Below are 26,452 nucleotides of genomic sequence, written 5' to 3'. Positions count from 1 at the left end.
CAATGATTTTTCCACGCCTTTTATCAAATTCGCGAAAATTGACAGCTCATAGATAGAACCACTCAAACTTTTTCATCCAACATTACCATACAACATTACCATGAAAGAAACTGATTAAAGCACTCTTCATATGTTAACAAGTCAGTAATAAGTCTATTCACATATATGAAGTGTTTTTGTAAAACATGTTCTAAAGTTTCAGTCAGTCAACATTTGCACTTCATTTTCTGGCAAAGATATATATTATTATAAAAAAAACACGTGTTGGGTTTTTATAAATTGTTTGTTGAAAACTCACGATGAATAGTATCAAATATCTCGTGATTTACTGAAATTATAATATGGAATTATCAAGTATAATACAAATGATTACCTTATTGAATCTAGACACTAAGACAATAACTTGTGATGCACTGTTTGGAACCTTTGGTGTAGAAATGAATATTACTGGATTTTTTTTCCAACACCAAAGTGTTATTTTAACACCTCAACACGTGTTTGATCACCAAGAGATCATCTTCAAGGGGAAGATCAAACGAAGATGAACACTTGGTGATCGAAACACGTGTCAAGGTGTTAAAATAACGGTTTGGTGTTGGGAAAAACTCCAGTAATATTCATTTGATAAGACAATAAGTTGGATTCTTAACAATGAACTAATATTCTCAGTTCAATGTTTTGTTTATCATATTTCATTTCCGTCTTCCTTTATATTTGAAATCAATGAATCATTATAGCCTTGATTGAATATTGTAACACAAACAAAAAGCGGTAAAAAACAAAGAAATCTCATTTTATATTGGTACGTTCAATTACCAAAATGGAGGAATAATGGTTCAACCACAGTAAAATGTGAAGTGGAACTTCAGCAGAAATTTTCGAAACCATTCTCCTCTAATTGAAAATACCGAAAATTAAGCAGAATAATAAAACGCTAAAACACCATGGAAATGCAATATGAGAAAGATTTCCTATTGAGAATAATTGAATAATCTGCCTCTTCGAAAAAAATCTAAGTAATACACTGATATGAAGCATCATTATTTTTTTCATTTTCCAAGAATTGATACCAGATAAACAAAAAAACCTTTCAGTTCGTTGCGGTTTTTCCTATATTTCTCTATTCTGAAGATTGAAATAACAATGATTGTACAAATAAATAACGTTGATTGTACAAATACAGGTTTTATACACAAAGAGAAAAGCCGGAGGCTGAGCATACAGTAAGACTACAAGTAAAACATGCAATAAAAAGAGAAACGATGAAAACTGAATCTCACTGAGAAAAATATTAAATGAATGATAGTTTTGAAAAACTGAAAAAACACGCTTCAATAGCAACACAAACTGAAAACTAATTCGAAACTGATTAAAGATTGTGTTCAACATGGGCAAAAAGTCCTTTGGCTTGATGTAACTAATGACTTTTAATTAGTCTGAAATCAGAATAAATATTTTTACAAAAAAAAAAAAATAAAAAAAAACGTGAGGTGCTAAGTATCAATTGTTATAAATACTTGGTTAATACTAGGTATACTAGCAGATCACTACTATAATATTCATGCAGTCATTGTTCACTGTGGTGCTGGCGTTGAATTTGGTCATTATTACGCCTTGGTCAAAGACGAAACGGATTGGTTTAAGTTTGACGATAGTCGTGTCATGAAGTGTTCTGGCGATGCATTGAATCTATTGAGGCCTCTGGAGACACACCCTACATTTTTATAAGAGAGAGGACATTGGTAGATCAAGATCTTCGGATGATTTGGTGCTGCAGGTTATTCCGGGTTTTCCTGCAGCTGAAAAACCAAATGCGCCACTGGAATCAATGAAGTCGTCCCGGAGCGCCAATTAATTTTTATTGTTGTTTTTATTTTTATCGTTGTTTTAATAAAATTTTCTATAACTTGGTTGAAAGCTGTTTGCCAGATTGGAACCATAATAAAAATATAACACAGGTCAACAGTGTTTTTGTCGGCTAACAGATCCATCCTACATAGTGCCGAAGCTTTCAAATCGACCAGAAAGACGGGATTCCAGTTCGGAAGAACTTGTTCGCATGAGAAATATGAAGATAGCGATCCAAGTTATAAACCGCAAACACAAAGTGATTTAAACGATTGAGTACATGATTTGAATTTGTCTAAAAACAGGCTGAGATTTTGGGGTCTAAATTAAAGGACTGGAATTTACTTTCAAAAGTTTCTTATTTTCGACATCGTGACGATGAAATAAAAGCTTACTTTTCTATAATAAATGATCAATCCATTGTCATAATATTTATGTTGTGATAAATTTATTGAATTTTGAATATGATCCAAGTCATTGGCGATTGTTCATTGATTTCTCAAAAATTAGTTTGAAAGCAGTGTTGCTGCATAACAGAAACGAACACCCTTCACTGCCGGTTGCTCATGGAAGAGACTTACGAAAATATGAGATTTTTTCTTCAAAAAATGAAATACAGTGAACACGCTTGGAAAATTTGTGGCGATTTGAAAGTGATTTATTATTTGCTTGAACTACATGTTGATTACAACAAATTTTGCTGTTTTATTTGTGAATGGAACAGCAGAGACAGAAAATGTCACTTTAAAAATAAAATGTGTTTCAAGCGTGAGTCACGTACTCCAGGCCGTAAAAATGTTTAAAATAAGCCTTTAGTGGACCCTGATGACATACTTTAACCACCGTTGCACTCGGGCTGATGAAAAAATTTGTAAAAGCTATGCGCAAAGATGTCAGTGGATTTTTATATCTGAAAGAGAAATTGCCCAAACTCAGCGACGCGAAAATTGAAGGGAGAATATTTGTAGGCTAATAAACACGACAACTTATGAAGGATAAGAGCTTTGAAGGAGAACTGAATGACCAGGAAAAAATCATCTGGAAATGTTTTGTTTTTTATTTGTCAAAAGATTTATTCTGATTTCAGGCTCATTGAAAGTCATTAGTGACATCAAGCTATTGGACGATGTTGAACACAATCTTGAATTAGTTTCGAATTATTTTTTATTTTTTTGTTTGAGTTGCTATTGAAGCGTGTTTTTCAGTTTTTTTTAAATTTTATTTATTCTCCATTTTGCAGTTTGGCTTGCTATTTCATGCCCATTTGTTTTAATTTTGTAAGCTATAATAATATTATGTTTTTATTTGTCTTCATACGAAATCATTTTTTGTGTAGCAATAGAGAGATACAATTTTTGGTACATCACGTGACAATCTACTCAAAGTTATTCTGATGTGTGTCAATTTTCAAATGAACTTCATACAGAAGAGCGCCTAAGCGACATCTATGAAATCACCAACACTAATGAGCCGCGTGCTCGAGCCAGAAAATAAATGATCGGTGGGCATGCGCAGACAGTCTGGTTGTCTCATTTGCTCTCACACAGAGACTGTATGAGAAAGTTATTTAATCCTGGTGATCCTGATCAGGATAATGAGATACACTCATGAAATTATTGTATTGTCACTGTCCGTTCAAAGTTAGTCAAAGTCGAGTCCAAAGAAGTCGGTTACAAATAAACATACAAGGGAAGCTAATGTGCAATGGACTTCCTCAGATTTAAACAAGCCAACCAAGATTCCTGACCATAATGGAGAATATGCTAGTCTTTTGTATCTATACCCAATGTTTGTTAGGTATAGATCCAGAAAGTGTCTATTGGGATCTTCTGACCACAAACTCATTTCAGTGTTGGGTGAATTACCGATAAATGTTGGGGTACACACCAGTATTTTGCAGACTTTTCAACCTGTCTTACAAGAAAGGTGTTTTTTCTTCTTGTTGGAAGATTGCTCGCGTTCAGCCTATTCTCAAAAAGAGCAAGAAAAATCTTCAAAATAAGTATAGACTAGTAGCTTTGCTATCAGTAATATCAAAAATCATAGAGAAAGTCGTAAACCACCATATCCTCAAATATTTGTGAGGCTTCAACATCTTGAGCAATCAGCAATATGGCTTTTGGAAACAAAGATCAACAGGTGACCTTCTATCGTATGTCTCATATTTGGAATAACGCAATCGAGAAACATGGAGATTCTAAAGTTGTTGCGCTTGATATTTCTAAGGCTTTTGACCGTGTGCGGCATGAGGATTTGCTGGCCAATCTTCGATGCTATGGCTTGTCAGATCATTTCTGTGTATGACACTCCAGCTTTCTCTCCTTTCCTGCAAGTGGTCGTCGATAGATATTTCTCGAATATTTTCACTATCAACGCTGGTGTTTCCCAGGGTCCATATTGTTTCCAACCTCCTTTTATTTGTAGATCAAGGACTTATTGGAAAAGAAAATAATCCAATATATTGCTTTGCTACTGACAGCAGCACATGTCCACCGGCAGCAGGAGGTTGCATATCTTAATGAGGATCTAGAAGTGATTTCAAATTGGGGTGGAAGTAACCAGGTTCAATTCAATGTCACAAAAACTCAGGCATTGGTTTTCTCTAAGAAAATGAATCTCTCCGAACCGGATATAATAATGTCAGTTCAGACAATTCCGCTTTCTGCTTCGATGATTTTATTGGGGGGTTAAAATGGACACCAATATGTTTCGGCACAATCATGTCGCTGGAATTGCGAAGGCTTCTCAAGAGCTCGGAACATTGTTCCGAACCAGAAAACTATACACACATCAGCAACTTTTGATGCTTTATAAAGCTCAGCTTAGACCTTCTTTGGAGTATTGTTCTCAAGTATAGAGCTCTGCCCCCAAACATATCCTGAAGTTGCTGGATTCCATCCAGAAAAGATCCTTTCGCCTGATTGGGGATACGAACATCACGTGCAACCTTGATAGACTGGAACATCAAAGAACGGTTGAAGATTTGTCGCTCGGCTATAGATACTTTCACGGGAGGTGTTCAAGTAACTTGGCATATTTGATTCCACCAAGAGCGGTACATATCAGAAATACGCGACGGACTGTGGCTGCTCATCGTTTTGAGGTTCTACTTAGTACACTTCGAACTTCACTGTTTGAGAACTCTTTCATCTGGACGAATGCGTTTATGTGGAATACACTTCCTGAGAACGTTTTTTCAAATAGATTTAATCTTCAGCGATTCAAGTCCAATATGAATCGCTACTTTCGCACAGACACCGCTCTGAGAGCGTCTTGAAGATTTTCCTGTAGGGCTCGTGTTTTGTCCATAAAAAAGTAATGATAATGAAAGCGAGTTAACGTGTTAAAAATTACTTCTCTACAATAAAAGCACTAGAATACTTTTTTGAACATTGAGAAATTAATTTTCAATCTTTCTAATGAGTATGGAGAGCAATATACTTTATTCATACGTTTTTATATTATTTATGAAGTTAGGGGAAAAGTTTGAAAAAACTGTCATCAAATTAGGTTATCATATGATATAGTATGACGAATGTATCGATTCAAATATTTCTTAGTATTTTCAAATGAAACTACACCATAACCTAAAGTATCAGTACGAAAGTATGAAAAAATGTTAAAGAAAAATACTGAAAAACATCAGAATAATTGGGGATATCACATTATGTACACTCATAGATCAGCCAGAAAAATTCTCGGTTACATCCCATTTAATTTGTTTCCATAAAAATACTCAGATTTCAACGGAGGCAGAGTCACGGAACAGCATAATCCCTAACAAGATTTATGTGGGTTCACAGAATTTGTGAGAAGCTTCAAATAAACGAGCCCACAAAAGACGAAAACAAAGTGAACTCATTAAATTCGAGAGTGCTGGCTGCTCTTTTCGCATTTAGTAAATGTGCAATGTTACAATGTCCGAGCGTTGTTAGCTTCAGATATATATTTCTGGAAACGAAATAGCGCTTACAATTTATGCTTTTCAAATCGTACACCTTTCTTAGCCTAAGTAGGAGAAGCTTTCAGAGAATCGATTTTTCTTATTCAAATTATCCACTGTATTAATGCCGATAATCTGCATAAAACATTTCTTTGTGCGGTTTGAGGATCACCGAAACGCAATAGGAACTAATAGGATTCTTTCAGAATACGTTTAGGAATATCGGGTATTTATTAGTTTTGTGTAATCGAGTACTTATATATTTTCGTAAGCAGGATACACCAAGCGCAGAGTCAGACACGTGAAATAATTTTCAAAGCGTTCAATTATTTTCTAAGTATAAAATATGACTCGAGAACGTTATCAAATGTGAAAAATAAAACATCTGTCGCTACAGGAGACATTGAATAAATTTAAAAAATAACTATTTTAACACAAATCTTTATTATGTATTAGGTATTTCAAAAAGAACCATTGAAAGAGTGGTTGAAGTAGGAAAGCAATTTCAATTCCTGCAAATAACGGAGAAGTAAAATTTTCCACCCCAAGAAAGAACCGGCCTAGAAAAGCAACAGTAACAGATATTTCCGAGTATGAGTATTCCAATTCAAGACGGATTATCCACGACTTTCATAAGACGGAAAGGTGTCGTATTACGGCAAAAAATTCCAACACAAAATTAAGGACGTTTTGGGAAATGTGGCTTCCGGATTATCTCTTCGTAGAAGTTTAAAGAAAATAAGTTTCAAGTGCAGAGGGACTGAAATTAATAAAGAAAAATATTAGAGAAAATAGACATTAGAGCAATGGGGATCAAGTATTTAGAAAAAAAAACAATAATTTTCGTACTCAACAATTGTATTTCTTGATGAAACATACCTTCATAGTGGACATACGTCTTCCAAGAACTGGACGGATAAATCAACTAGAGGGTTATTTGAAATATTTCGAAGGGACTAAGACTCATTATTGTCCATGCAGGAGGTGACATGGGCTTATATTTGAATCAGTCACAAAGTCAGTCGATTATCATGGTAAATGGTTACAAGAAAAGTAAATCCCGAATTTACCTGTGAATTCGGTAGTTATGACCGATAAGGTCAGTAAAAACATCATATTAGATAGATATTTGATAAGGTTCTGCTTCAAAATGGACATTACGTTTTTCCACTTCCACCCTGTCATCCGGATTTGAATCCCATTGAACTCATTTGGGGTACTGTCAGAAACGTGTCCCAAAAGAATGTGACTTTCAAGTTTGAAGATGTGACTGGCGGTGCAAGACTTTGATGAAATCACTTTCGAAGAACAGTAGGTTATCACCAAACTTATTAGATAAATGATTGAATCTGGTGAAACAGGTAGATTTTAAAAACAATTAGGTACAATATTGGATTTTTGCGTCTAAGCTCAATTAGATATGGTTTATTTAGGCAAAATAGGTAGATTCAGGACTTTAAAAATTTCACTTATATTAATACTAAAATACTGAAAATAAAGGAATATTAGTTGCATCATTCAAATCAAATATATATATATGGAAAATAGTTAAACCAACTACAAGTAAAACTTCTTCAACAACGAATATAACACTTGAAATATATGATGATTTTACCAGTGACCCAAAAATAGTGTCTAATCAATTTAATAACTATTTCAATAATATTCCACGCCTTTTAATCAACCGATTGAACAAACCCATTCAAAAAACGCTGAAAAATAGACATCCTAAAACATGCTTCTTTATTTCAGCAAATGAATCAGAAATCTTAAACATTATCCTAAATCTAAAGAGCTCCCACTCACAGGGACATGATCATATAACAACAAATGCAATAAAGAAGTGAGCAAATCTGTTGACGCAACCATTACCATATATATTAAATTGTTCTCTTGAAGAAGGTACTTTTCCATCATGCCTCAAAATGGCAAAAATTATTCCGATTCACAAATCGGGAAGAGTCACAGCTGTTCAAAATTTCAGACCAATTGCGCTATTGTGTCTCTTTGCTAAGGTTTTTAAAAAATATGTTGCCAATGGAATAACAAAATTAATGGATAGGTTTAATTTAATGAACACGAATCAATATGGGTTCCAAAAAGGCAAATCAACCTCAAATGCAATGGTGACGCTTGTTAATAGACTTTCGGAGGAGTTAGACAAAGGTAACAAAGTGGTTTGCACCTTTTTGGATCCAAGCAAGGCATTCGATCTTGTCAACCATGAAATTCTTTTAACAATACTAGAACTGTACGATTTCAGAGGAGTGGTACATGATTAGCTAAAAAGTTATCTGACAAACAGGATGCAGTATGTTCAAGCAAACAATCACATTTCGTTGAAAACAATAAATGATGCAGGGGTTCCCCAGAGATCTGTTTCAGGTCCTCTGTTATATCTGATATACGTGAATGACATTTCTAATGAAAGTTGTATAATGTATGGAGACGACACCTTCCTCATAGCTACAGGGAGCAATGTAGAACAAACAATCTTGAAGGCCAATGAAGAAATCAAAATATATGAGGAATGGTTCTCTTCAAATGGATTAGTTTTGAACATGGAGAAGACAACGTTCATAAGATTTAGTCACTCAAATAATAAACTCGACCACAGATTGTTGCTGAAATCTAATGGCAGATCTATCACTCAAGCACCTTCTACGAAGTTCCTTGGGCTGCATGTGAATGAACGCTATACACGGACTGAAGTGTGCAAAAAACTAGCTCCAAAGAGTTATCTCTTGTACCAACTCAGGAAGACCGTCGAAAAATCTGTATAGATGATAATATATTTTGCACACTTTCAGTCAGTAACGAAATATGGAATCAGTATGGGGAGTATCACAGGAGGCCGATAGGGTACTCAAACTCCAGAAAAGAACAGTTAGAAATATCGTTGGAGTGGACAGGAGAGTAAGCTGTAAGAATATATTTGTACAGCTGAAAATCCTAACTTTCCATTCTTTGTATGTCATGCATATACTGATATATGCCAAAACAGAGTTGGCCTCATTCAGAGCGCTGGGAAACAGTAGGTATCATACAAGAAATTCAGCAATCCTGGAAGTGCCGAATCATCGTCTGCAAAAAACAGAACTTTGCCCAAAATACATGGCAATAAATCTTATAAAAAAAGCGTACTACTCTATAAGTGATTATTCGGGATACAGAGATTTTAACTGATTTTTATATTTTATGTATGCATGAATATTTTCATATTTCATATTTTATCAAACCACTTGTTTTTATTGCTTTTAGATGTTTATACTCTGTAATATGTTTATAAGTTAAGTCTCTTATTTGTATAATTATGTATTATGTATGAAATAGTAATAAGAACCAATTACAAATCATTAATCACCAATATTATTATATTGAGTCCTTTTTGATGCTTTCATGCACTTAGGTACATTAATAACTATATTAATTATATTGACTACAACTTGTGTGAAATGTTTTTGATATGAATTCATCTTATTGAATAGAACTGGCCGATACTTGATGAAAATCCATATTTAAAAAAAAACTAATCGATAGAGTTTATTCTATGATTTTCAGTATAAGGGTTTTACAAAAACCGCGACACGTGTTTTGAAAATCATAAAATAAACTCTATCGATTAGTTTTTTTTTTATTTACCTTATACTGATACTGATATATATATATATATATATATATATATATATATATATATATATATATATATATATATATATATATATACGATCGATTGCTTCAAAAACACTTAACTCACTTTCTTCGAAAGCTTTTTATAATTCCTCTTCCACATTCTTTGTTTCACTATCACTGTCGTCATTTAAATTTTAAATCAATAATGAGTGCATTTCCACTATTAATATGGAAGTGTCCAATCTCCATACAATCTTTTTTAACTAATATCACTTTTTTAATAATTTTCTGTCAGTATTTTTCGGTAATATCATATACCTCTCCTTTAATTGGCTTTGTTACCTTCTTATCAAATTTTGGAAAATTATTTTAACGCCTGATGCTTTGTTTCAAATCAACTCGATGGGATTGAAAACACAAAAGTAGGGAAAAGTCTCGGTACGGTGTGTCCACACTTTTCAGAAATACTGTTAAGGGCATACACTTTTTTCAAATGTTTTTGTCTGTAAAACTTCAAGTAGTTGGTTTTTGGTATAGCATTCTTCAAAATTCTTTGTATTTCATCTTTCCTCGACTTTTTATTTATAATTTTTATTGGGTACTTTGATGAGCTGTCGCGAATGATAGGAAGCGTTGTCGAAAATTATTACACTATTCGCTATATTAGCTTCCATGTTCTTATGATATTCAACATTGCATTCCTCAAGTTTATTTCTACGTAATTTCAAAGAATTTGGAACCCATCCTTTACTTCTTCCGCAATGCACAATGATTAGTCGCGATCCTTTGTTTGCAGGCATTTTAGGCTTACACTTTCCCGAACCATCACTCAACCCTTTCGTAACTGTGTCGTGAGTGTCATACCAACATTCGTCCAAATAGAAAATTCACCGTTGTTCTTGTCCATATTTAGTTATTTGTTCTAAGTATTTGTTACGCAATTCCACTATTCTTCTACTTCCCATAAATGCTTGACGTTTGTTTATTATTTTGAATCTAAATCCTAGTTTTTTTATCCAATTGTGAACAATTTCGTCACAGAAGCTCATGTTATGGCCGGAAGTATTCAATTTCTTCCTTATGATTTCAGATGTAGGAATCTCATTGCTTTTGTAAAAGTCGTATATTGTTTTTTTCAAAGATTCTTTTAGATGAACATCTAAAGGTTTTGGTAATCCTGTATCACATCGTGTCTTGCGTTTATAAGGTTGGTTTTGACTATTTTACGTTCCGTTGAGGAAGGAATTTCGGGCAAATCTGATGTTGCTTGCAACAGTTTGTCTCCCTCGAAACCAAATTTGAGATGTAGATTCCTATATACATTTAAACATACTCTTTGTGTTTCAATATTCAAATGCTTTCGAATCGTATGCACTGGTATCTCTTTTCCGCATTGGTCACCATCGCTATTGAAATCACTACACTGAAAAAAGTCTGCGTTGTTATCACACTCGTTAGTACTTTTAGTACTTATCCAAAGACGCTCCATTTTGAAGAGATAAAAATTTTAACTAATTATAACTGCACCAATATCGAATTTCAACACTCAAATCGCGATCAGTTCCTGAATTGAACATTGATGACACGACGGCAATAACCACCCCTGCATTCCTTGATTTCTATTCGTCACTGTAACATGACTTCAAATTAAATTTTATGACTCTTCAGCCAATCATACAACTCGGTTAGTAAAAATTATCTAATACGAGCCGCCAATTCTACAGTTCACGTGGACTAATTCGCAGCCTGTTCATTTCCATGTATTATTTTTATTGGCCTTTGAGAATGCCGCCAATTTTAGCCGCCAACGGTAACTTCGACTATACCAGTAATTGATTAAGCTACCATGTAACAAAATGCGTTTCAAATAGAATTGATTTTGGAAATTTCATGATTGCTATTATGAATATTTTTTATTCCGTGTAATTCAAAGTTCTTGTGAAAGCAGTTGTTTCGGAGGGGTTTTGTTTGTCAATTTGTGTCTGAAAGTGACTTTTATGCTTGATCTATAAATCTTTGTGAAACGTATTGTCCAAACTTGATTGCTTTCTTCTTTTCTTCGGAAGTCTACCACAATTTAACACATGGACTGAAAAGTCCTGGGTTTCTTCCGTTCACAATTGGCTTCATCCATCTACGTAATCTCCATCAAAAGCCACACAATCATTTCAGCTCCGCTCTAACATTTCAATGCCCCTTTTATGATACGATTTATATTTTACCTCAAAACAGGCCTTAGTTTCAGCAGTAACCTCTTCATTCGAGCGAAATTTCTTCCGATGAGCCTTTTTTGAGGTCTGCCGAACAGTCAGTAGTCACTGGGATCCAAATCTGGCATATACGGTGAATGTGAGAGCAATTCGAAGTTCAATTCATGTAGTTTTATCATTGTTTTGCAATTTTGGCCTCCAAACGCTCCAATAACGCTATATTATATTCACTCTTGATAGTATTTTCCTTCTCAAGATAGTCTATGGATATTACACCACGCACATCCCAAAATACCGAAGCCATAACCTTTCCAGCCGATTGTTGTGCTTTCGGGCGCTTTGAACGAGGTTCACTAGTTGCTTTCCACCCAAATGACGATCCATTGTCACATATCAATGTAAAAAATACGATTTGTTATGTTTAAACATGGCCAAACACTGCTCAGAATGATCAAGACGTTCTTGTTTTTGGTCGACTGTGAGCTCGCGCGGCATCCACTTTGAATAGAGCTTTCTCGTATAGTCAAATGCTCATGCAATATAAAGCCAACACGTTTTTTTGATATCTCTACAATGTCAGCTAACTCACTCAACTCAACCTTTCGATTATTCAGAACGATTTTGTGGATTTTTTTATGTTTTCTAGTGTGACTGCGTTCTGCATCATCGGTGTCTCTACGACCACGTTTAATATTGTTGTTTCTGATGAGCGGAGTCCTTGTAACACTTTTGAAGCCGTTGCTTCGCTTGAACAGTATTCTTTCCCATCAAAAATCAGTGTAAAATTAAAACACGAAATTGTTTTTGATCCATTGTTTTTGAAATAACAAAGTAGTGCCACTCTTAGCTCAATAACTCACAAACTTATGAGTAGAATATCATGAAATTTCATCGACTTCCTCTTGAAGGTTAGTACTAACTGAAAAAGCGGTAAATGCAATAAGACTAGCACTATCTATTTGTTAGGTCCGAAACTTTTCATCCCATGTAGTATAGAAATGCAGAAGAGAAACCCCAAAAGCTTTTATCCATTGCTGTCCAATTTTTTACCTGAAATTTCAATGATAATCATGAAACATTATCGATCATGGCGATATCACGAGTTATGCTTAAGTTAAATAATACTATGAATAACGCAATTGATGCTCAAATGGAAAAATCTTATAAAAAATTACTCACCACTGACATAAGAGAGAATTATCCACTCAACTACGGACGGAGTAGAACCTCGTTGTGTAAAAACTTCTTCTCTTTCTCCCATACCAAATATAGATTGCAGGAACTGTCTCTGAGAGGCGAGTATAAGCATAACTGAAAAAAAAAAGATTCTCCATAATATATTTCCGTCAAAAGGTTGGTTCTGCAAATTCAACTTTTCAAGTTTTTTTACACTAGAATACGTAATATATTATCCTATACCGAAGATGTTCTTCATGAGATCAATTCACATATATCAAAGAAAAGTCAGGGTTTCAACTGCATCAATGATGGAGTACCGGATGTTTTGATCTACCAACTTCTCGTCAGTGTCGTGAACTTGAAACTTTCAAGTTCAGCTGTCAAGCAGAGCAAATGAATATGGCAAGTGTGATCTTGCCGAAACGTCGTGATAATGTCAAAGGCAAACGAATGTACACCGGTTGCACATTCTTTCATCGATTCGCGCATGAAAAGCACAGCACGCTGAAAGCTTTAATAACTCATTTCCGTTGGTAAAAATGAAAGCAGATAATTGTATAGAACCTTTCTTTAGAAATTCATTCAATTTTCATTTTTATTTAATTTTTCATTTGCAAATTCGCTCCTTGATGAATCAGAACTTTTCTGATAACGTTAACTTTAGGAAGCCATTGTGAAAAGAAAACAATTACGGCCTCAGGCACTCTTAGCTGGGAACGCCATAAAAAGCCGCCATTTGATTCCAAGGTGGACGTTAGCTGTGAGTTGGCTGTTTTCATCGCATTGAATATATTAAGTGTCATTTTCTCTGTAGATTCATTCATCTTTCAACAGAACTGGACTAAATCAAACGACTGCGAACAAACTTAAAGGATGTCCCGTTATTCATCATTTTGAAAACTGACTTTGAAATTTCTTAACTTACTGAGAACATAAACAGCTTGAATGGTGGCTATAGAATGGAGGCTAGAGATACTAATTCAAAAAAGTTACAACTCATTGGGAAAACCTGAAATTTCAAAATATTTGGGAAAAAGAACAACAGAAATTAAACTGAAATACATGTTTTTGAAATACTCTTGCAAAGTACCATTTCATTTCTTTTGGCCTCCAGGTAAATAATTTGTTTTATTCCTTCATTATTTAGTTATTCATAATTTGATTTACTCTATTTATGAAGTAGGATGTTGTTCCACTTTGTATTAAACTGTATTTTTATTGATTCTTTTTTGTCAATAAATAGTGAAAAAAGCATTAGATTGTTTTCTTATACGAGTATATTACTGGCGAGTTCGATTGAAACTTTATCAGGATGCAAGATTGTTGAAAACCATTTTCAGTAAAATCTTCTACAAATATAAAAGTATAGAGGAAAAAAATGAGGAAAGTGTTGATTGAAAAAGTTCTCTGGGAAGAAAATGAATATCGTTAAAAACGAACTCCAGGAAAATACAGGAGACAACTAAAAAATCAAATATTGTCAACCGGCAAGTTTAATTTCGTTTCATTTGTTCCATCTTGAGTTTATTTCATATACGAAAAAGAAGATTCTTCAATTTCAGAGTTCGAAATCTCTACTCTCTTCAAGTGATACATGAACGCTTTTTACAAAAGTGATCTCACAGCTCGATCTATCTACTTAGACGGTTTCATTCAGCATGCCCTGTTTGTTTATTCGTTTGGATCAAATTTAGTAATTGAAGTTTGACCTACTTCCTGTTGACAAATTGATCTAGTAGAATACTCTGTACACTTCGAAACAGATACAAATTCCAAATGGCCGCATCTACAAAATGACGGATTACATATTTTTCCACAATTATCTCAATATAGGTATCGAATGACAGGGCTTGACTAGTGAAATAGTGGTACACTTTGATAAGATGCAATATCAAGATGGAGGCAGCTACAAAATGGCGGAATACTTTTTTTTCACAACTACCTCAATATGGGTATCAAATGACGGGGCTTGACAGTATAAAAGTAGTACACTTAAAAAAAGATGAAAATTCAATATGGCCTCAGCTACGAAATGGCTGATTACATATTACTTTGTGATACTGAGGCACTGAGTGGACTAAACAGAATGAGAAGAATTGAGTAACAGAATTAGAAGCCTAAAACTTCAGAATAAAATTAAGTGTTAATATGTTAAAACAAAAGATAATGATGATTCAGATAATGTACTAATAAATAATACGGAAGGTCCTAGGTAGCAGTCATCGTACCACTCTCCTCAGCAGTCTACGGAATTGATTAGATAAAAAAATCATAAAATCGTTGGGTGTGGCGTAACCTGAGTAAATATGTAAATACTACGTAAATTTCACTATGCCGACCTCTTCACAAAAACAGTTAGATCTGTTCAACAGCAGTATAAAAACCGAGGCATGTGAACCGACGTAGAAAATATCCTTCTCGTATAACGAAAGAACGCAAATAAGACGACATTGGAAATGAATGCATGTGAGTCGGTGACAAAACGCCTGTCAGCCAGATTCACCTTAGGGAAAAGTATACATTTGTTTTACAAAACGTAACACAAACAACTGTCTCACCATTGTTCGTGAACAACACTGCGACAACAATTTACTGGACGATGTTATTTTTCGTTTTTTGAACTTTATTTCTGCGTTTCCGTTTTGTGACATATTGCGGTAAATAAGACAAGTATTTCATTGAATGGGATCAGCTTGGGCCCAGATACCATTCTTCTATGAATGTCAGTTTGAATTTTCATTGCAATTGTTCTGTAATGGCAATAAACAACAAATACAATATATATGAAGACATTCAATTACTTTTTAATGAGTGAATGGAGTGTTTCCGTTATTTATTTATATAGAAACATTCAGGCAGCATCATGAGAGGAGATGAATGAATATCTAACATGATTTGCGAGAGTTATCAAATAAGATTCGATAAAAGCTATCCTGGTATTGCGTTAGTGCATAATTAATCTCAATTTCTAATTTGTATACATTCTGTCAGGAAAGTACCGGGAATTGATCATTTGAAAAACACGTCTGCAGGGATTATCGTATTTTTTTGTAGATGGGTATTCACAACTTAAAGTCCGGGTGACGGACTTTAAGCGCCATCCGTCATTTAGTTTCTCTGATACTCAATTTTTTAGGTAAATGATAATGTTTTTGCGATTTTTACAATAGATCACAATTATCGAACAAAGAATTCGCCTTGAATTTTGTATTGCAAATAGAATTTCGTTTGCCGAAGTACTGAAAATATTGTATAAGATTTGCGGTGATTCGTCTTTATCAAAAACACGTGCGTGTGGGTGAAACAGTGCACTGAAATTTCCACTGAATTTCCATTTCCACTGAAATTTCCACATCTAACAAATCAGTTTGTACCATTTCTAACGATTTTTTAGGCATGAAACGCATTACCACTCGACTAATACCACAAGACCTGAATTTTCCTCAAAAACTCAAACGGGCAAATGTCGCTGAAGACAAGTTAGAACGAGTCAACTTCAACCCCACATTCATAAAACCCATTGTATCTGGTGATGGGGCATGTGAATGAAAACAAGAAGCTTCGGAAAAGCGCCTTCTAACTGTGCAGAAACCGAAAAAAGCTCGTCAAAGTCGATCAGGAGTGAAATTGATATTTTTTCGATCCCCTCGCATTTCATGCCGGAAGGCGAGAAAGTGAAAAAATAATATTATCTGAACGTTATGCAGCGTTTGAAAGAGCAAATTCGTCGGAAAATACTAAATTGTGAATGAATTTCTGGCCGAAAACTCAACAAAAAACCTTATCGCACAGCTACCTGTATTCACCTGATATGGATCCGGCCCATTTTGTTTATTTTCCAGAACTCAAGTCACTACTGTACTGAAGTCGATTACAAAAAATTAGTGTAAAAACTGTTTTGATGATTGGGTTGTTTGTTGGCGTAAATGAATTATTTCGAAAAAGGCCTACTTTGAAGGCTATACAATAAATTTCGGTGAATAATATTTTGCGTTCCATTGACTGACTCCTAGTACTTTTTTTACATAGTAGTATTAGTGATTACCTATGCGGTGTACCTATTATTTACCTGTTTTTTCTTCCGATCATGAAGTAAGATGGTGAACTATAGAATGTTCGGAATGTGAGTTTAATTGCTGTTTATAGATCTCATTCCACATGTTACGATTTGGAAACTCTCAAAGGCGTCTATGAACCTATTGTTATATACCGGTCTCAACATTTTTTTTTAAATATGTTTCACTGTGTCCGTTCTCATAGAATAAATGCACGGCACTAGACTTCTCTTGTTCACAAAACTGAATGTGTGAAACGTGTTTCTTGAAACACGAAATCATAGTACGTTCAGTTTGACCAACATACTTTTTGTCCCAATTCCCAAAGCTCTTTTCGTGAATCACATACTTTTTTCCATCATCCTGTCTTTTGCCCATGAATTGTTAGAGTGTACGAGCAGTTTTGAAAACTACTTCCATATTCAATTTTTAAAAAACTCTGACCAATCCATTCGTGTATTTTGTTTCATATGAAAGAATTATGAACTTTGCGACATTTTCTTTTCGAAAAGTCAAAGATTTACAAAGACTCTCTGTGAATTTCAACTTCCTTAATAACTTATCAACTTCATATTATTCAGATAATAACAACATACTTTTAGTTTAGTTACAGGGTCTAGTTACTAATCCGAAAAATAGTACAGAATTGAAAAAAAAATCCACTGAATTTGAAATATAGAATTTGTTTTGAACAGTGGTTTTTGATTGAGGTGATGTTGAGTCTCAGGAACTTCTGTATTCAAGTCCAGTTCAATGAGTTTGTTCCTAGAATGATGAGAATTTAAAAAACTTTGAAACAGAGGAATTAATATAAATAGAATATGAGCAAAATATTGATTTCATATGTTTGTAACCGCAGTGAAACTTACTTCTTTGCAAGGTCTACACATCTTTGTGAGTAGTTTATTCTGAAATTATTTTCTTTCTTTATTTTTATTTTTGAGATGGAGAAGTAGAAAACCAAAACCCAAAAATCTCTTCTAAAAATATATTCTTTTGAATTTTGAAGAATGGTCTCATGAAAAACATTTAGTAGAAAGTCGAGACTATCTTATCATTTTTGTCTCTGAAACCGTCGTCAGATGATCCTGTATACTCACATAAAAAGAGGAAGTACGAAGCGGAATGACATATAAACTTGATGAACGGCTTCCGCATGGTCTGACCGATTACCGAATGCGGGGCGAGAATGTAGGCTATGGAGAAAAACGGAAACAGAATGCCTATTCTCACTATCTCCAGGGCTTGCAGGACCATATTTTTTCGACGGAATCCGGGCAAGCCCTCGTACCATATGGACGCCAACAATTGCTGGACGTTGGAATGTGCAACGAACTGAAAAGAAAAAAACATTAGTATCTACGGCGGATCAATCACAAATTAATAACAATAACTGATACATTTTTCTTCTAGATTTTCACTATGATAGTGTTACAAAAACTGGAACACAACAGCTTTTTTAGGAAAAGGATTGAACTAGTTACCGCCATAGAGGAAACAGCCCGGAAGTTATCTGCTGAAGGATCTGGTGATTGCAGATGAATGTGAAAATATTTTTTCACGATCTCATCATATCAGAAGCAACTCAAATAAGATAATAATATCCAAATACTTCTAGCTAATGAAGGTAATGCCACAGTAATGATTGATAATGATAAGTTAGTTACATTCGGCGGTAAAACTCTTTTCATGAATGTACCCGTTGATGAAACTTTTCATATTGTATAACCTAGGTTGGAATATGGCTCAACTTCAAAACATTCAACAAAAAAGGATGTTAGGCCTATATTAGAATCATTTAGATAACTCAAAGACAAAACTTACTTTCAATTTGGAGATGACTTTAATCAACAAAAATTTGGCATGCCTATGTGTTCCTCCGTTATCCCCCATCTTGAGTGGCATATGTGGAATAATTTGTAGAAACTTTTATTGAAACTAACCAGAACGGTCCCAAAGTTCAGTGGAGATATGTTCAAGATTTCTTGTTATTTGGAACATAAGTCATAGTGATCTGAATGATTTTTAAAATTAACTGACAATAACTGACAATAAAATTCACAAAAGAGATTGAACAACTTTTTTTCCTTGATGTAATATTGGAGAGGTCGTTAAATTATTTTGATACAGATGTTTATCGAAAACAAAAACATACTATTAGATATCTACACTACATATTGAACCATCATGTGGGTATTGGAAAATATATTATGAATTGGCTGTATAACAGAGTTAAAACGTTTGGCAATATAGCTGAAAAGAAAATATGTCCTGAAAGGGAACGCTTGTCCAGATCCGATTGTAGTTTTAACAATAAAGTTAACAGCCAATTACCGGCAAAAACGACACCTTTCACAACTAACGTTATACTTTATATTCCAGGAATATCGATTTATCTGAAAAGATAAAACAAATTGGAAATATATATGATGTAAGAACTCTTCACAAAACAATAAAGACACTAAGATCTATAGTCACACATACAAAATCCAATAACACTCAGAAATGAACAAAAATTCATAAGATAACTTTTTCTTAGGGTAAAAATTATATTGATGAATTTCAAGACAGTTAAACGGTGGCGAGTATGAACATCGAGATTGCAACAGAAATAGACAATTGAAAGGATCAAAATGTTTATGATCTCCACTCTAGAAGACGAATACAAAAATAATTAGCACATATTCTTATCAAGAAAAGAGAATTGAAAACTTTCCATGTTCTCTACCATGTTTTTATATGTTTTAAAAACATAGAAAGGCTACATCCATCAATACATATTTTTATATTTGGAAAGAATTGTATTTTGAACAGCTTCTGAGAAATGGATTGTCTGGAGAAAGATATACTGGTGATATTACATCCGATTAATATACCTAAGAGAACACCTTGTACTAAATTGAATGTTTACGAAGTCAATCAACAACTTCAACGTATTTCGTATTTCAAAACTCCCTTAACATCTATCGAGGACAAAGGCAGATTTCTGCATTTTATCATGTACTGAATCAGGATAGTTGAAGCGGTAACACCGCATCAGATTCAGTTGTCAATTATAGTCCATTCGGTATTAACTGATAGAGTGAAAGACTTTCAAGAATGCAAACATGCCGGTACAAAGAAAGCAACATAGTTATGTCAAGCAAATGGCACTGCAATTCATCCATGAAGTCTCTAAGATATGCCCCTTGACGACGACGCTAAAGAACTATTGTAATACTGACTTGCGACAAAGAACTTCAAAAAAGGCGGCCAACGCTGTTTATCGTATTGCGTTAAATATAGTATTGATAGGCGTCGAACTGGGGGTATTATTGTAAATTTTTTAATGATTCATTCTGTATATGCGAAGATAATTTAAATATCGTGAAAAAAAATTGTTTGAATATTTCATTTTGAGAACAATTCATAGTTGAAGTAGTTTTTTCATTTGGAATTGTTACCTTCTACAGATCTTTGAAATAATCAGAATATTAAATTTGAAAACTAATACTGATGTAGGAAGGGCAAAAACTTACTGTCATTTTTTAGTAACTTGAATTCGTTAAATTCATATAAAAATGAATGAATATCTTCTGGTGACGTTTTGAAGACTATTCATTTTCTTTGTCCAAACTATTTGAATCAAAACATAATAATTTGTAGTTATAATTCCCCTGTTGATGTAAATCAATTTGATATCATTATTTTTGACAGTGATGAAATCAAATTGATCGTAGGTTTGATGATGAAGATGGATAAAGTCTTCGAAACTTCACCAGATAAAAAATCTGTTCCATTTAAAATCTGTTTTTCCGTAAATCAGTTGTCGCCCCCATACGAACAACTCTCAGAAGTTGAGAAACTTGTGCGAGCTAAGAACTAACGAGGTCTAACCTTTTAACGTGTGATTCCTAACATGATAAAGTATACAAATACAAGTATACAACGTTTCCGCTTCGACTTTGAAGCCATTTTCAAGAAGAAAAAAAGTGTGGCTGTACTAAGAGACACAATTTGGGATTTTGATGTTCTGGTATTGCCAAACCTTCCAAACGATATGACCCTCATTGACCCATGTTTCATCCAAATAAAAACTAAATTAACCCAGTGTTCTGGCTTTTTTTGTTTCTCTCAAATAGTTTATTCCATTCTACAATCTCATTCTACTATTAACAAGATCTTCCTATCTTGTTTTCCGAAAATGAAGTCAAGCTTTTGTAATATCTTCCATAATTAAGTCCTGCTCATATCAGGAAAAAAAACTGTCTTCACGAATAACCTACAAAACTGCATTTAATGTAGGTATTTCGTTATTTATGTGAAAACAGTGTATTATTCTCCTAATAGAATTCTTGACTTCTTCGTTCATAACCAAACACGTTTTCAATTATATTTGATGTTGACAGTTTCGGACACTTCACGGTTCCCAAACAACTATCTTCCATGTTCTATGGTATCTTATTCAACGTACTCTCTGGAACCTCTGCCTATTAAAATCACTGTCCCAACACCAGAACAAAAATACGGTCTCTCAACGCGCGTTTCGCCAAGTAAGTTTGCGAAACTCCTCAGGAAATCATTATCATGATCTCCTGAGGTTCTGGGAAAGTGTTTTCAACAGAGCTTTCGAAGTAAACTGAAGAATTTCAATAAGATCGAGATTAAGACTAAAACTAACCCCTCTACCATGGCCTTTATAAACTGCTAACAGAAAATAATGTGGCATTTTTCCTATGGAAAAAGCCAAGTCGGTCCTATGGATAGGTGCAGTGTGTCTGTTGACGGTATAATTCAAAGGAATATCTATTCATACCGTCTTCAAAAAACAACGTTTTTTAAATCCCCTACAACTAAATACTTATTTGTTAGAGAATGTCTTGGTTACTACTGGACATATTTTCACATTTGTCGTAGTTAATTTGTATTTAGTGAGTTTTTTCAAGAATAAATTTTGTATATTTACTTAATCAATTCATTGAGAGCTAGCATGATGGTCCTCATATATCAATACATTCTTGTTTTCCTATTGTTAACAAGTGGAGTTCATCAAGAAGGTGATTCAATGTGTGTCAATGATGCCCTCATTCGAAACAATCAAGAATACACAACTTTGAATTTACGCAGTGAGTCGTCGTGGTGAACTAGAAAGTTTGTCCTTTCTACGTATTAAGTTCTACATAACGATGTTCATAATTTTTCAGACCAAAAAATGGTCGATAAAAACTAAAAACGTTGATTTCCTGGCCACAAAATGACTTTCGTTCAATACTTTCTCAGCTATCGTATATCTGCCTCAGTTATTTTATAACGAAAAACGTATCAGGGTTTCCGTAAAACTCATATAGAAAACTTTGCAATGAATTGTATCAGGTATGGAGAATGCTGATTATCTTTAAATAGCGACCAGATATGTGATATAATTTACCGATTGTTGCAAACTATGATAGGATCAAAGATTATTAGGAGAAGTAGTTTGGAGAAAAATTGTTGAACACAATGATAATTCACAATTTCCAAAATTCAAAACCCGCGGCGCGTACTTTCTCCATAATTTTTCGTTTCACACTTCGTTTATTGATCGACCTTTTTGAGTACTAACATTCAACTGCGTTGATCTATATTCCAAACCAACAGCGGTGTTGCCGAAAGTTAATTTCAATTTTCTCAAATAGGTAAATGCTCGAACATAGCTCCGATTCTGAAAAAAACACTTTTTAGAAACTGGAACAGAAGAAGTCGAATAGTCTAACCAAATATCACTTATTCAAATTGAAAAAAACCTTCGAGAAACTCGTTTGATATTACGGTAAAAAATCAAATGAATAATATTTCGAAAAACTAAAAAAACACGCTTCAATAGCAACACAAACTGAAAAATGAAAAATAATTCGAAACTAATTACAAATTGTGTTCAACATAGATAATAAGTCCTATGGCTTGATGTAACTCATGACTTTCAGTAAGTCTGAAATCAGAATAAATCTATTTGAAAAAATTAATTTGCTTTTAAAAAAGCGTGGGGTGCTAAATATCCATTGTTACATGGTTAGGAGCTGTTTGCCAGATTGGCACTTTACGATTGTTTGCAACAAAATTAGTTTTTTTTGTAAATGGATTTATTCTGATTTCAGACCTATTGAAAGTAATTAGTTACATCAAGCCATGGGACTTATTGTTGTTGTTGAACACAATCTTAATTTTTTTTTATTTTGTGTTGTTATCAAAGCGTGTTTTTGGTTTTCAAACTATTATTTATTATCTGATTATTGATTGATTATTCAATTCCGACGATCGCGATCAGGATAATGCGATAAACTAAGGAAATTATTGTATTGCCACCGATTTTTGAAAAGTGTACAAAATCGAGTACAAAGAAGTGGATTACAAAGAAACAAACAAAGAAAAATACAATAGAAGCTAATATAAGCATGTTAATAAAAAAAGTATGCGTTTCGGGACGCCCGACAGAAGTAATAACTCAAACTAATTCAAGGTGAACTATTCAATATTGAAATTGTTCAACTTGAGAGAACCTTAGGTATATCAATATGATAATTTAGGAAAAGTTCATTTTTAAGACACGCTTCACATAATAAAAAAAATATCTTGCTGGTTAGATTTTTATAATAGGTACTCTCAACACTACACGTTGAGCGTTCATCCGATGAGAGCGGAGGAGCCTGTCTTCCGCTGACGTATGTCTGAGAAAAAGACAGACTGACGCTGTAAGCGTTAGGTAACAAAGCGGTTTTCCTTCCATGAGGAGGTATCACTCCAAAAATAACTCAATAAGAATATAATGTTCACTTATTGAGTGGGCAAAGAACATGTCTTCACGACGGGGCATTTGAATATCTCTTTGCTAGTTTTCAAAGTGACATTCTGCACCCTACCATCCTTTTCTGCAAGAGTCAATGCAAGGGAGAGGCGTTATCAATAATAACTACTGAATCAACCGTTTTCTTAGTCCATTTCGAACGCTCTTGTAGACTCGTCAAATATTCTACCCACCAACGTGTCCTAAATTTATGTCGCAAAATAGCCTCTAATAAGTGAGCACTAGTATGAACATTTATCGCATGATGGAAATCTATTAATTTCGCAGTCAGAACATCTTTGGCTGGAAGAACGAAGGGATCTTTCTGACAAAAATTCAAATTCGAATTAGCTCATCTACTCTCACCCATCATATGAAAAAGGATGTGATTTGATTAGCCTAGATGAACAAAACCTATTTGAATTTAGCATCTGTACAAGTACAAGTTTTATTGAAACCAACTCTGCAATATGGAGATTTTTTGATGAAACAACGTTTCTCTCAGGAAACATTTTCAAAAATGTTTGAACCCATACTGTTATGCATAGAATATTATGCCTCGTGGGAAACGCTTTGATATTACATTTAAAAAAACGCTCTGATAAATCTGATTGAGGATGACAAAAATTAAATTCCGTATTATTATTCAGTACAACTGTATCTTTCTTCCATAAATTTCTACACTCATCACGAAAACAAGGCCATTCTTTCTCTCTCTCTCTCTCTCTAAGCGAGGTAATATGATTCAGGCAATCATAATTGAATAGGTACCTTAGGTAGAGGTTTGGGTAAATTTTTTGCGGTAGTTTCAATTATGGTTACCTGTAGTATATAAATATTGATGTAAGAACGACTTGAAGTATAATTCACTTGAAAAAGCTACTGTGCTAGCGAAATATGTTGTGATATATTTTTCAAAATAAAGTTTGTGAAGATCAAATCGTAGGGTGTAGTTTTAAAAAAAATAATCTCTGGATTGATAGGATCTCATTCAGCTTAAAACTGTAGAAGAATCCGGAAAAGCTAAGGTTTTCTTGGTCAAATTCCGTTCTTTGTATATGTTTCTAAAACATGTCTAACCAAATTAGTAAGCAAAAGAGCTGCTAAAAGTTCTAACCGTGGAACTGTTAATCATTCGGCCGAAGATACCTTTGACTTGGCACAAACAATTCGTACTTCAATATCGTTATTCGATAGTACACCAGGTAAGTAGACGACAGCTCTATATGCACTCAAACTAGCACCTGAGAATGCTAAAACAAATTTTATTTCTATTACTCCTACGTGTCCATGTTACTTTAAAATTTTCAAGTTTTCCCCATTCTGATCGTATCTTCCCCCAAATTCCAGCATTCAGCAACCGTCGACAAAATTGTTCGTTTTATACATTTCTGATCCGGTGTATTAAATCGTCACTTTCTGTATGCCATTGTATACCCGACACTTGTATACTTGAAACGAGAAGTATATTTCCAGTTAAGCAAATTTCACTACCAGTTGAAATGTTTTTCATTCGTCTTCACTTAATTGTTTGATATTCTATAGAGCCAAACAATGAGAAAATTTCAATCACAAAGTTCAGTAACTGTAACCATTTCGTAACTGTAACCAACTGTAACCTAAGATAACGCCAATGATTTTAAATAACAGCAATATGTCAATATAATTACCGAACATCTGCTTTAATTGCCACCTTGAATATCCAAAAGATGAAAATTGAAGTAACCAAGTCTGCCTGTAACTTACCCCAGGTTATAAGATATCATTCAAAGAAATACTATAATCTGTTGGAGCACTAGCGTCTAGAACTATCCGCACCGAAATGCTTGTACTACTTGGTTCAATCACTGGATGATGAGCAATAAATAGTATACAATGACGCTTCGTTTTTGTCCTTATATGCAATGATTTCATGTGATCTTGGTCTATGAAATCCTGCATTGCCTTATTGTATGCAATTCGCAAATTCGAATCTCTTGCAAGTATTTTTTCCAAAGAGAGTATCAAGTTCATTTTAAAATTTACAAACCCGCAACACTTTTCACATATAGGCAAATCTATTTTTCTTAAGTATAATTCAGACTTCAATCCTGAAATGTTTACCACATCTTGGATTAATTATTCAAGGATTATAAAACACTAGAAATGTCGTTCATTTATCAAAATGTAAGAAACGCGTCATCAAGAGGAATGTATTTTCAAAATATATCGAGGCAAATGTTCAAAAAGTTGTATTGTCATCGAACATTTAAGATTTTTTTACACACCTTCTATCGACATTTTTAGGTCAAAAATTAAAAAACAAATGTTATGTAGAATTATCAACCTCAAGTAGTGAATTATGTTGAGTCAGATGATTCCATCTCACGGATTATCTCAATTTTTTCATGTCCGTCATTCCAAAAATAGAGGAAACGCTATTTATAGATGTAAGATTCAAATCATTTCCCTGCAATGCATATTTTCTCAGCCATCTCCTTGATGCGAAATCCGTTTTCTTCTAAATATTGACGGCTCGAAGTTCAATAACCGCAACTGTTCCTTTATGGATTTTTTAATGACTGCACTTCCAGGTACGAAACGGGCAGCTAGGGCTATAAGTTATTAAGTCAGTTGCACGTTGGCATACTTCGAGGGCATTGTACCCTTTGCATTTCCTATGAAAGGGCAACTCATTCTACTTCATCGAAAATATGGGAAATTGGAGCGTTTTTATTCCAGCTAAGAATTTATAGATGTTTTCCTTTAATATCAGTGGATATGTAGTTTGGACTAACGAGGTAAT

General features: G+C 34.0%; 1 protein-coding gene across 3 annotated transcripts in view; it reads right to left on the bottom strand.

Annotated features, from left to right (window-relative positions):
- Trpgamma (Transient receptor potential cation channel gamma) overlaps positions 1 to 26,452 on the bottom strand; it is a 369,660-nt gene that overhangs the window by 88,781 nt on the left and 254,427 nt on the right. For all 3 annotated transcript variants that reach the window (XM_074169989.1, XM_074169988.1, XM_074169990.1), the window contains 2 exons: positions 17,969 to 18,203; positions 12,814 to 12,945 (listed from right to left, as the gene is read on the bottom strand). In XM_074169989.1, coding sequence (XP_074026090.1) covers positions 12,814 to 12,945; positions 17,969 to 18,203 — 367 coding nt within the window. The remainder of the gene's footprint in view (positions 1 to 12,813; positions 12,946 to 17,968; positions 18,204 to 26,452) is intronic.

The sequence above is a fragment of the Leptinotarsa decemlineata genome, unplaced genomic scaffold (assembly GCF_025532065.1).
Source record: "Leptinotarsa decemlineata unplaced genomic scaffold, Ldec_3_MD MMD2_P_RNA_scaffold_6, whole genome shotgun sequence".
NCBI classification, from domain to species: Eukaryota; Metazoa; Arthropoda; class Insecta; order Coleoptera; family Chrysomelidae; genus Leptinotarsa; species Leptinotarsa decemlineata.
The sequence above is the reverse complement of the archived record's forward strand: the minus strand, read 5'-3'. Positions and strand labels throughout refer to the sequence as shown.